A 10,875-nucleotide genomic window follows, 5' to 3' on the forward strand; every position below is an offset into this window, starting at 1 on the left:
CATCCAATAGTTCAAACTGCGTCTTTGATGCTTGACCAAAATACCACACAATTTTTTTAAAGCATCGTCCATCGTGCTTACTGATTTTTCCTAACGAGGAATTTCCGGTATCTCTCAGGCATGTGTCCAATGTTCCCCTCCAATCCAAGTACATCTACCAGTATGTTCATCCTGGAATGGAGAACTCCATCATTTTGCTGGTAAGACATGAAACGTCATGCGTTATCACATATTCGTTGTTTTGCATTAGCGGTTAATTGAAAACGTTACAAGTCAGCTGCTTACGAACCGGGTTTAAGACCCTCTTGAATTTACTTCCCATCCAGTTGCATCCGTAGTGTAGCGCATACCCCACTGTCTGGCCTGAAAACATTAATATATATACTGTAAACACACATATCTACGCACTCATGCCATGTTTATGGCTGTTGAAATTACCCGTTGCATAGGCCAACATTGAGCCCTTTCGGGGAAACTGTATTCCATCTTGCCATGTCTGGAGCCCAACCTTGAAAGAATTGTTGAATGCAGCTTTGCAATGCAACATGAAGGTTATCTGCAACCTTACGGTGCCTGTTCTGGATTACTTTGTCAGACTCGTCCCCATTGTTAATGGTTGGGTCAAGGACAATTATCCTCTTTTTTGGAAAATCCCATATGTATGTCGACCATGTGAAGTTGAACTTCACAGGCAGTATGAACTAGACAATTAATCAGTAGTAAGATTGTATTCATATAACATTTTTCATACTATAGATAAGAGCGGTACTTAAAAAAGCGTTGTCTACTAAATACCTCTGTGCATCTGTGCACGTCATAATTAATATGTTCCCCGATTAACATATCCCGGACGTACCTCACGATCACGTCTCCTCTACTCACATGGTTCTGTTAAATACAACAGCCAATAAGCAGAGCTCGTTTATCTGGCATAAAATGATTTTATATATTTTGTCATCAATAGTTGTACTCACCACAAAGTCTGGCTCTAGCCAATGTCGCCAGCAACCTTCATCTTTGTCCAATGCAAAGATAAAGTCCATTTGCTGGTATCTTCTAACTGCTACTGTCATCAAATCATTCTCTATTACACCTCCTTCGGACAGGTTCATCCTGATACGATCAGCCGTGAGCTCCAGGTATTTTGGCTGCGTGCTGATAACCCAATTGCTGCAAATGTAAAATCCACATGTTAGCTTAAGAAGAATCAATGCTAAGCAACCAAAACCTTTTTGTGATGTATGTAAAAGGGTTACATACTCTTTCCTTGCATCTGCAGGCTCTTTCATAAACATCCTAAAGACCTTTTTAACATTAGCTGGTGCTCTTACAGGAGGATCATACCCTAGGACGAAAGGGGATCGTGCAGCCCTCCCTGGCTTAACGGTCCTTTTTCTCTGTGGTTGTGTACTAAGCCCATCTTGTGTTTGTGTAACGTTTAGATTGATTGTTGCCTGCTCCATCTCCTCACGTATGTCTAGCTTTTGGGCGGCTATCTCCCTGTTCAGGCTGACATGTGTTGTTCCTGCCGCCTTGTTGAGTTGAACAACCTCGTGTGCAGGAGTGCATACTATCTCAAGTCTTAGCCCTGCAATGCACATTATGCAAATTGTTATCATCTTCCAAAGATATGGGTGGTACATAACTTGTGTTATGTTTAATTAGATTGTTCTATCACCTTGCAGGCCATCTCTTCCATCTGTTGACCCCGGTGTTGTGTTAGCTGATGGCACGAAACTCGCACCTGCAAACACTGACGAGACCGTGTTTAGTACTTTGTACGTAGATGATTACTGTTAGTTGGAGGAACTATACTAGTTCTTTCCAACTAAATATACATATGTACAGAGGGAATATACAACAATTGAAATATCAAACGACACAATGAATCTTTACCATGTGGCGAGACCGCTTTGCTGAAATCATCCATCAGGTCTATGCTCCTGAAGCCTGTGAAATCTATCTTAAATTTGCTTGGACCGCCCTGTTTTGTGTACTGCTCAGTGTGTTTATCTTGCCGTCTTGTATCCAAGGCTGTCACTTCCCTGCTTGATACCTGGACTGCTTCATCTTTGTCTACGCCAAGGTCAAATGAGGGGATCTCTGTGTTCAGCGACGAATGAGGTCCATAAATCCACTTCCTACCATCTGCTGATTGAGCCTGAATTGGCATTTGGTCATGCACTTCTGTATCATCGTTGACTTCGTTATGTTGCTCCACTGCAACAATTAGTTCATCTAGATTTTTTATTGCTGGGTCAGCCTCTGCAGTTGCATCTTTGACCCTTGCTCTTTTTGTTGAACAACCGTGTTGATTTTCATTTGCCCTATGGCTAACAGGTCCAGGATCTTCGTTAGTGTAACGTATTGGTATTTGGGTTACACATGGCTGAACCTGGTGACAATGGCGACTCTTCTCCGGACTCTTCATTGGAGACATCACCTCCTTGATTGATATAAAGGTATTAGTCACAAACAAATCTTTCGGTATATGTAAATCTTTAAATTCACAGCATGAATTCCTTACCTTTATATTTATCTTCCCTAGGCCTTTTGTTGTTCTGCCTTACAGTACTTGATATTTCTTCTATATCTGCAGTGATCTTTGAGGTCTCTTCTTCGATAAAGGTTTTTGTCTCACTTAATACCCCTTCCCACCCATGAGCGTGGCGTTTGTTTATCTTTTCACCTTTCTTATACGCCATTTGCAAAACTGCTCTGCATTTAGATGAGTATTGCCCCACTTTTTCCACAAGTATGGATACAATCTGATATTTCACCCAAATATGCAAACATATGTTATACACCAAGCCTCCTTCTGGATTAAAATCACATTTTTAAATGCATATTGGGATGTTAATAGTACCTCCTCGACCATCGGTCCTCTCTTGGTTTTGCTTGACCCTTCTGCGTGATTTGTGAAATTCCGTATTAACGACCTCGAATACATGTTCCTGCTGTAACATACTGTGTGCGCTGGCCTCGGCTGAACATCAACACAAAAACCGGCACGTTAGAACAACATAATTGAACTAATAATAGTTAACCGAAAATAAGTTAGTGTCAACTATCATTATATGCTCATACCAGCAGCAGTCCGTATATCACAATTTCTGAATTTTTTCCTGTGCTCATATCCGCATCAATAATTCTGTTAATTGTCTTCTGGTCATAGACCTTGCATCTCGTAAATACATCGTGTGGTAGGTTGTCTTCCTCAAGATCGAGATTGTCTAGATAGAACACTTGTGGCATTATGTATGTATTTCATTAGACCGAAAAACACAACTTATAGTTTGTGTTACTCTCGAACAATCTTAATCTACCCATACCTGAATGAAAAAAGTGCACCCAGAGATGTTTGATTTTACTTTGCCTCCAAGGAGCTCTGACTTCACCCTCCCAGCAGATATAAGCACTTCTTCCCGGACGTACTTACCCCAGTTGTACATGTGTATGAGACCAGGGGTGTGCAGCCCGCCCCAGTAGTCTGTCATGAAGTAATTGTGCTTCAATGGCGGTGCCAGAACATATGTAACCGCACATATAACGTATGCAACCTTGAAAGCATCAGTTTCTGCCTTCGTCATTTTCCTGCCATATTCTTTCTTTACAATTTCCTCAATGACCGAAATCCTTGTTTCACTACTGCTTATCCCGAGTGTTTGCCTGACTGAACTACACACGTGGGGTGCTTGGGTCTTGTTTATTGTTGCTCCTTCTCCGGGCACACCTAGAACCTTCTCGACGTCTTTGTCATCAAATGGAGTGTCCCTTCTACCATCCACAATTATTGCTGAAGCTTTTTCATCAACCTTGCTAAGAACCCACATCTGTTGATACATATCTGCCCTAGTAATTTTTGGTATATGCATTAAGCCTCCTAACTTCATCTCGTCAACTAGTTTCCTCTTCTCCTCTCACAGCAGATCGTTCACTTTCTTAAACCTCTTCACACTGCCCCTGGAGTTTATCAGACAGCCCCCGCCTTTTTTTATTTCCCTTTCCGCACCCGTCATAATCAGATTCTCCTTCCTCTTGACACAATTCTGTAGTTGGGTACGCGTCAAAGTCACCGATGCCCTCTTCATCCGATTCCTAGTACATGGATCCTGAGGAGTCCGAGGACATGACCTGAAAATCATAAGCATGGTAAACATTTTTCAGTGCCGTCACAACTTAACAAACGTAATACATTGCGAAAACCATGTGGTAATAACAGAATTGTAATAATTACTATTACACAACTCATCGTGTTTGAACGTCATTTCAACTGTTGCCATTTTTTATAACCATTAATAAATGAAAAAAATATAGTCTTCAAAGTGTTTCACCCCGTTGCTCACGGTTGCGACCGCGCCACTCAACTTATTGTGCGAACCAGCCTTCTATCCCCTTATTATTGATAAATTGTTCACATAAAATATATTTTTTGTTTGGTTTTCATATAAGTATAACACGGAGCATTGCTATTTGACAACTTGCGGTAATAATATCGCTGATCCATCTCGATAAGTTATACACTAGCATCGATGTACTACAAAATATATGACAACTGCCATCGATGCTCTAACAGTCAGCGTTGCAGCGAAAGTAGGTCACCGGGTGTATATTTTCTCTTTAATTTCAAGAATAAAATTACCGGCCTGAATATTAATCCTAGAGGCTAGCCATCGTAGAAGTAACATCATGCATTGTAGGTTATTACTCTGCCGGCCATAAACATCAAGAATAAACCCATTTGTATTAATTTATGCCGGATAATAAATACTATCGTTTTATTGTAGGTTATTTCTGTGCCGGCCCTAACTGTCATACTAGTAGGTGGGGAAACAGGTTTCATAGAATCTTACATTCCCAACAGATCAAGATGGGATGAAACCAGACGAACACAGATCTGAACCATGTTCGTTGGCAATGTGCCATAGAAAGCACGAAACAAGCAAGATCGACATGCTCGTGCATCTGTAAATAGATCCATCTGAGATAGACCTTGTAGAGTAAGGGGCTTGGGACATACCTTTTGCAAATCTTGGTCCAAATACTCTTCTAGGTCTTGGAGCTTTGCCTGAGAGCTCGAACAGAGTAAGTGGCTTCTATCACTGCTTGCTCCCTGTCAATGCGTCTGCCTGTATGGACAGGGACAAAAACAGAGACAGATACCCTTGCCTCCTCTACAGAGACCGGCAACTTCCTAACGTTGCACGTCTGATGGAGTGGCCCACAGGGATGGCACACGGTGGCCATATGACAAGTACGCTTGATGGGGTAGGCCACATGGTCACTCACGCTGGCCAAGTTTGTTAATATTTGTTAACAACTATAGTGCGGAACCGATGAGTACAAAGGACATAACACAGTGGATTCTTCTTGCTAAAACTCTTCAGGATAGTCTAATACATTGTTTAACTTGCCAACTTCAAATTGCTACGGTACGACAAACGTTGAGCTTTTTGTTGGAAACAAAACTTCCAAGCTCATAACTAGTGGAAACTTAGGGAATAGTACGATACATAATACTTTTTGTTGGCCACCAAATATTCAGATCGATGCGATCTGGCTCACTTAGCCACCCATGCGGACGTGACCGCTATGATTGCAGCTACTGGTGCAGTAGCTGCTAGAGCCATCTGGATCGCCTTGTTCATCCTCTTGAGCCTCCTTATCTCACCATTTGCCTCTTTGAGCTCTTCATAGACCTCGTCAAGTTTCTCCTCGCACCTCTCATGACGGCTCTTGTGGTAGTTTGCAAGATCAACCGAAGTTTGGCAATACTGGTTCGTGTACCTGTCGAGGTCTTCCTCCCAGATGTATGCTTTGCAAAATCTGGCACCTGGTACCTGTTTACAACATACGAGACAACAGTAAAATTGCGTTAGAGCAAAAAAAACAGTTTGATCCGAACAGGGTGACACTATTTACGGTCATCTCACGTTGTAGTTGACGCAGTTCAGAAAGAACTTGTCGCGCTTAGCCACCGACAAACCTTTGCGCTTTGCGCAGTGCCTGCCACACGCGCAGTGCAACCTGTGGACTGCCTGAAGGTTCGCCATCCCACTGTGTGTGTGCTTTGGGTGCTTGGGTGGAAGATTTTAGGCTTAAGCAAGTGGACTGACATTGCCGAGAGGAGCTCTCACCCTTTTTGTAGAGAACCTTGTGCATATCCACAATAAATTCTCATTAATATTGTAACTAACGCACACATCACTGAATTAAAGTGTGTGGTCCATTCTCAGACAACACGCACTGTTCACGCAACTCCGTGATCCAGGCGATGTTAAATCCTTTGCTTTACGCTCGTGTCGTACCGGGTCTGGTTGCTCTGCTGCGCGGGCATGCCACAACCCTCGTTGAATTGAAGTCACGGGTTTGCTTCTCAGACAAAGCTGGCAAACAACAACTCACGGGTCTGCAGCAGTGCTCGTTTTATATGTGATGGTCTGTTATTAACCAGAACACCGGACTTTTGTGAGTAATGTTTTGGAGGTCGTCATTAAGGCGTTATAAAACCGACGTGCACATATATAGGTTTGTGTCTAGAGGCAGGGCCTGGGCAAGATTCTTGATCACGACATAAAGTGCGGTGTCTAACCATAACAGAGTTCCATGGGGGCATCCTCACAGCTCCTCACATTGCATCCTGACAGCTCGTTTTGCATACGGTGCCTCCCATTGGATTCCATGCTCGTTTTGCATCCTGACAGCTCCTCACATTGGATTCCACTGCTGCATGCGCTGGATAGACATCTCCTCTCCACAGGTAGGGGCCTCCCTTCACTGTTAATTGTACAGTGACGTTTGACTGATTGATGTGCCCCTCGCCCATGCCTTGGCCGTGCTGCCCATCTGTTCGCGTCGCGCGGGTACCGGTCCGCGCCGCGCGGGTATTAGTATACGGTGCCTCCCACCTCCACCTCCATATCTTTAGCTACGACATGTCAAACCGAGCGAACTCTAGCTCCGAGATGTTCTCAGGCGAAGCAATGATGATGCCGCTGCCGAATCCATCCAGTACATCATCCTTCATCGTAAGTCCAACTACTGATTTGGTGGATGCTGGCCTTTTGGTTCATATTACCTGATATGATTTTTAATCGCCAACTCCCCAAACTGCTCCATCATCTCTCAGGCCGTTAACTATTAAGATGCTGATGGATTCTTTCAACGAAGACACCGAACGCCACCCATTGATTGTTGACGGCATGTCGGTGTCAACGGTAGAATCACACTCAACTATATAGTTATGTATTACCATTTTAAACAATGTGCTATTTTCTAATGAAAGCATGCACATATCGATCTTATAGGCATGGTTAGAAATAAATGTCTTTGCATGGATCACTGCACATTTGACCTGTATGACGGCACAGGGTTCATAAATGTACACTACTGGTGAGTATGTAACAAAGCATCAATTAATAGTACATAAATTAGTTCGATTTGTTAACACACGTAATCCATCCGGCTCGATTTAATTCAGGTTTGATTGCCCTCAGGACTCCAGGGATGCTTGGTCGTTCAAGTTAGAAAAATCATTTTCATTAATGATGCTTTGTAATTATACCACGTCAATAATTTTTTATCATGTCCTTTAGATATATTTTTCCATACAAACAGCAATGGGGTTTATGTACGTGTCGTCGGGAGGGCTACTAGCTTGGACAATTTTTTCCAAATCAAAGCCTACATGGTCAGGTTCGTGGAGCAGGATAAAGATAACCAACTTTTGGATGCATTATGTTTCCATTGTTATCATTCGTTAATGCCTGAAGGAGTCTTGTTTTATGTTTTAGGACTATAAAAAACTTCAACGACATAACCCATCACTTTCTCTACTGCATCAAGGCTCATATTGATATTTCTAGTCAGAGCATATTAAAGGTTTGTCGTGCTAGTCAATTCTTGATATATAATTCATACTGCCTGTATAAAATTGGATTACGTTTAATTGCAGAAAAACCTTGATGCCGTTACGTCGGCATCGACCGTCATGCCAATAAGCCATATCACTCCAAGTCAGATTCCAAATGAATGTAGTCTCAAGGAGAAGATATTCTCCATTTTGCGCGACTGAGCCTACCGGTGAGCAGCCTTTACAGTGTTCATCGCAGCCTAAAATCCTACTCATCATCATTATAAAGTTCTTTGTATTTTTTAGTGATATAGAACATGGGGTGAGCCTAAAGTTGCTTCGCAGCACGGTTGGCGCAAGTCAAGACGATATCATGTAATGTATTTTCCCACATTTGTTCGCTATTCTATAACTTGACATAATTGTTTCTATATACTAATGTCTGTTCTTCAAATTTCAGGAAGGTGATAGCAGAGCAACTCCAGCTCGGTGAGATGTACACTACCATTTATGAACGACATTTCAAGTCTTCGAACTTATGATCTTCTGGCTGATCTTACGTTATTAGTCTGTGTTGAGCACTATGTTTTTTCATCTCGGTAATATTTATGTTTATGTCATCACTGCACTTCGGCTACTTAATAATTAGCATCGTTGATCGGTAATCCAGCTCGGAAATATTTATGTCGTCAGTGCGCTTCTGCTACTTTATTAGTCTGTATTGAGCGCTATGTTTTTTCTAATAATGTTTTTTGTCTTGGCGTTGCTGAGACACCTCACTTCTCAAGGCGTTCTTCTTGCTCCCTCATTACAAACACAGGCCGATAAAACTATTCACCAGCCCACCCACCGCTTGCTTGCTCCCTCATTCCAAACACAGTGCCATACTATTGACCCCCTGCAACCTCTCCCTCCATCAACCAACTCAAACCTTCCCATTCCTCCATGTCCAGCATCAATCCCATGTCAGTTACTGACAATAAGATCCTTGTGATAGAAATCCTTTCAAGGCTATCATGCACCCGTTCAATCATCCGCAGCTCTGCTGTTAATCCCCAATGGATGAGTATATGTAGATCCCAGCCTTTCATTCAGACATACGTTCGCCGCAATCGCCCGGCCGTGCTCGGATTCTTGGCCGAGTTCGAACGTGGTTACAGCCTCCATTTTCGTGTCGTGGATGCATTGGCTTTGCAAGGTGAGGCCACCAGAATGCTTCTTCGTTCCCGTATCGATGATTATTCCCTCTCAAGAAAATGCATACTAGCATCTGAATCTGGTCAACTGCTCATAAGTGTTAGCATCCCTCCATTTGTTTCCTCTGAAACCGACGAGATCAGTGTCGATGGGTACTACACTTTGTTTCCTAGCTCGTTTTCACTTGCATACTCATTTGTAGCAACTCCTATCCCTCGGGTGCCTCGCCTGCATGGCCAACAAAGCCTGAACTTCTATGGTCAATTTGGTCTGTTGCAAACAGCCGGCCAGACAGGGTTTTCCTTTTTCGTCAAAGACGCAGCAGGCCCTTTTAGTAGGTCTTACGATGGTATAAAATTCAGGTCCAAAACTAATTTCCACGTACACGTGTGTGTGTTCAGAGATGGGGCTTGGACAAGATTTGTGTCTGATCCTTTTCCATATCGTCCTCCTTGCATCTTTCACATAGATCCTTACTCCATTTTATCCGGCAGCTCATTATATATGATGTATGTCGTAGGCATGTTAATTTGCTTTGACATTCCTAGCTCTACATTCACTGATGTGCATCTACCTATATCAGCCCGGTCATGTCTCGATTACACTGTTTCTCTTAACGAGTCTCGCATCATGTATTTGGTAAATTTTTCTCATGGCTCACTCAATACCTGGCTGCTTCAACTAGTGCATGGCCGCTTACAGTGGAGCTGTTGCTCGAGACTAGATTTAGTCCACACATTTTCTACTACTGTTGGTCCTAACATATGGCAGTCCGCGTTTGGTGTTGATTACGGGGATGTTGTCCCTAATGATTTCCAATCAGTGCAAATCAGATCATCTAGCAAGAACTCGTTAGTTGTTCTATTAACCTTCGCATTCGATCATGGCATGTTTGTTGTCGACACGGTTAATTGCACTGTCAGAGGGGTGCGCTGGTTAACCGAGGATGGTCAGATGAGGCAAGCATTTCCATTGACCGAGCGTTGGCCACCGACTTTCCGTGATTGAAGCAAATTTCATTGTTTCCCATTACCTGTAACGGTATATCATTACTATTTTGTATGCGATTGGTACTGTGTGCCCACGTACCTGTTATTTCCCATTACCCTTTATTGTAATCCGTTACTGTAACAGTTGAAGAATTTATGAATCACATTTCGTATTTGTTGTGTTGTTATATTTAAGTTCATTTTGATGATACCGCAGCCCATCCTAAATTTGTGGCCATATGTGAACCGGGTATGAAGCTAAATTTGCAAGTGATTAATTCGGACTCGGATGACCGTTTTGTAAAGCTCTAACAATGCATATTAAAAATATGTTTTGTTCATCTTGATGTTATTAGTAAGAGAACTTCATACCCAGTTCACATATATAAAAGAACACAAATTGTACGGCCGCTGATTTCGCAAGCGAATCCAAAATGTAATGTGACACAATATATAATGCAACGGCTTATATATGATTAGTTTGTGTTCGGTTGTCCACCGTGTAAAGCTCCCTAGATATATGTGATAGAGTTCATCGTCTCTGTATGCAAGAGCACCACACGTGTCGGATTTCATCTTATGTTATTTATTATCGATTCTATTGATTATTGCCTTACTACCAACCACCCGAGCTCCGTTTGCTCATATAGCAAGTTGTTTATTTCCTCAAGCTTTATAACATTCTTAATCCATATATCATTAATACCTTTGTACCAACAACGCGAGCTCCGTTTGCTCATGTACATCAAAGCGGTAAACACCAACAGAACAAACGGGGATAAGGTTGCAAAATGTTCCGATCGCAGAAGGGGGGCTGCTATGTAGAGTACTTTAGCT

At 42.5% G+C, this 10,875-nt stretch overlaps 2 protein-coding genes across 2 annotated transcripts; one reads left to right on the forward strand and one right to left on the reverse strand.

Annotated features, from left to right (window-relative positions):
- Positions 1-434: 434 nt before the first annotated feature.
- Positions 435-1,674, reverse strand: LOC123450681. The gene is made up of 4 exons (XM_045127814.1): positions 1,345-1,674; positions 975-1,170; positions 796-888; positions 435-701 (listed from the first exon to the last, which is right to left on the reverse strand). The coding sequence occupies exons 1-4, from the start codon at positions 1,641-1,643 to the stop codon at positions 435-437; spliced, it is 855 nt and encodes a 284-aa protein (XP_044983749.1). The 5' UTR covers positions 1,644-1,674.
- A 5,150-nt stretch (positions 1,675-6,824) lies between these two features.
- Positions 6,825-8,516, forward strand: LOC123450682 (replication protein A 32 kDa subunit B-like). Its single transcript, XM_045127816.1, has 8 exons — positions 6,825-7,028; positions 7,286-7,392; positions 7,481-7,522; positions 7,618-7,695; positions 7,794-7,881; positions 7,955-8,082; positions 8,159-8,227; positions 8,313-8,516. Exons 1-6 carry the CDS (start codon positions 6,825-6,827, stop codon positions 8,072-8,074), a joined length of 639 nt encoding a protein of 212 aa, XP_044983751.1. The 3' UTR covers positions 8,075-8,082; positions 8,159-8,227; positions 8,313-8,516.
- Positions 8,517-10,875: the final 2,359 nt, after the last annotated feature.

Source organism: Hordeum vulgare, chromosome 4H, assembly GCF_904849725.1.
Source record: "Hordeum vulgare subsp. vulgare chromosome 4H, MorexV3_pseudomolecules_assembly, whole genome shotgun sequence".
Lineage (NCBI taxonomy): Eukaryota > Viridiplantae > Streptophyta > Magnoliopsida > Poales > Poaceae > Hordeum > Hordeum vulgare.

What these genes read in the sequence shown, in the direction of transcription:
- LOC123450681 (XM_045127814.1), bottom strand. Translation starts at nt 1,643, where the DNA reads ATGTACCACCCATATCTTTGGAAGATGATAACAATTTGCATAATGTGC. An exon ending in GGCTAGAGCCAGACTTTGTG is followed by an intron (nt 889 to 974) that starts GTGAGTACAACT and finishes TGTATTTAACAG; the next exon opens with AACCATGTGAGTAGAGGAGA. An exon ending in ACGTGCACAGATGCACAGAG is followed by an intron (nt 702 to 795) that starts GTATTTAGTAGA and finishes TTAATTGTCTAG; the next exon opens with TTCATACTGCCTGTGAAGTT.
- LOC123450682 (XM_045127816.1), top strand. Translation starts at nt 6,825, where the DNA reads ATGCCTTGGCCGTGCTGCCCATCTGTTCGCGTCGCGCGGGTACCGGTC. An exon ending in CCAGTACATCATCCTTCATC is followed by an intron (nt 7,029 to 7,285) that starts GTAAGTCCAACT and finishes TTCTAATGAAAG; the next exon opens with CATGCACATATCGATCTTAT. An exon ending in ATCAAAGCCTACATGGTCAG is followed by an intron (nt 7,696 to 7,793) that starts GTTCGTGGAGCA and finishes TTTATGTTTTAG; the next exon opens with GACTATAAAAAACTTCAACG.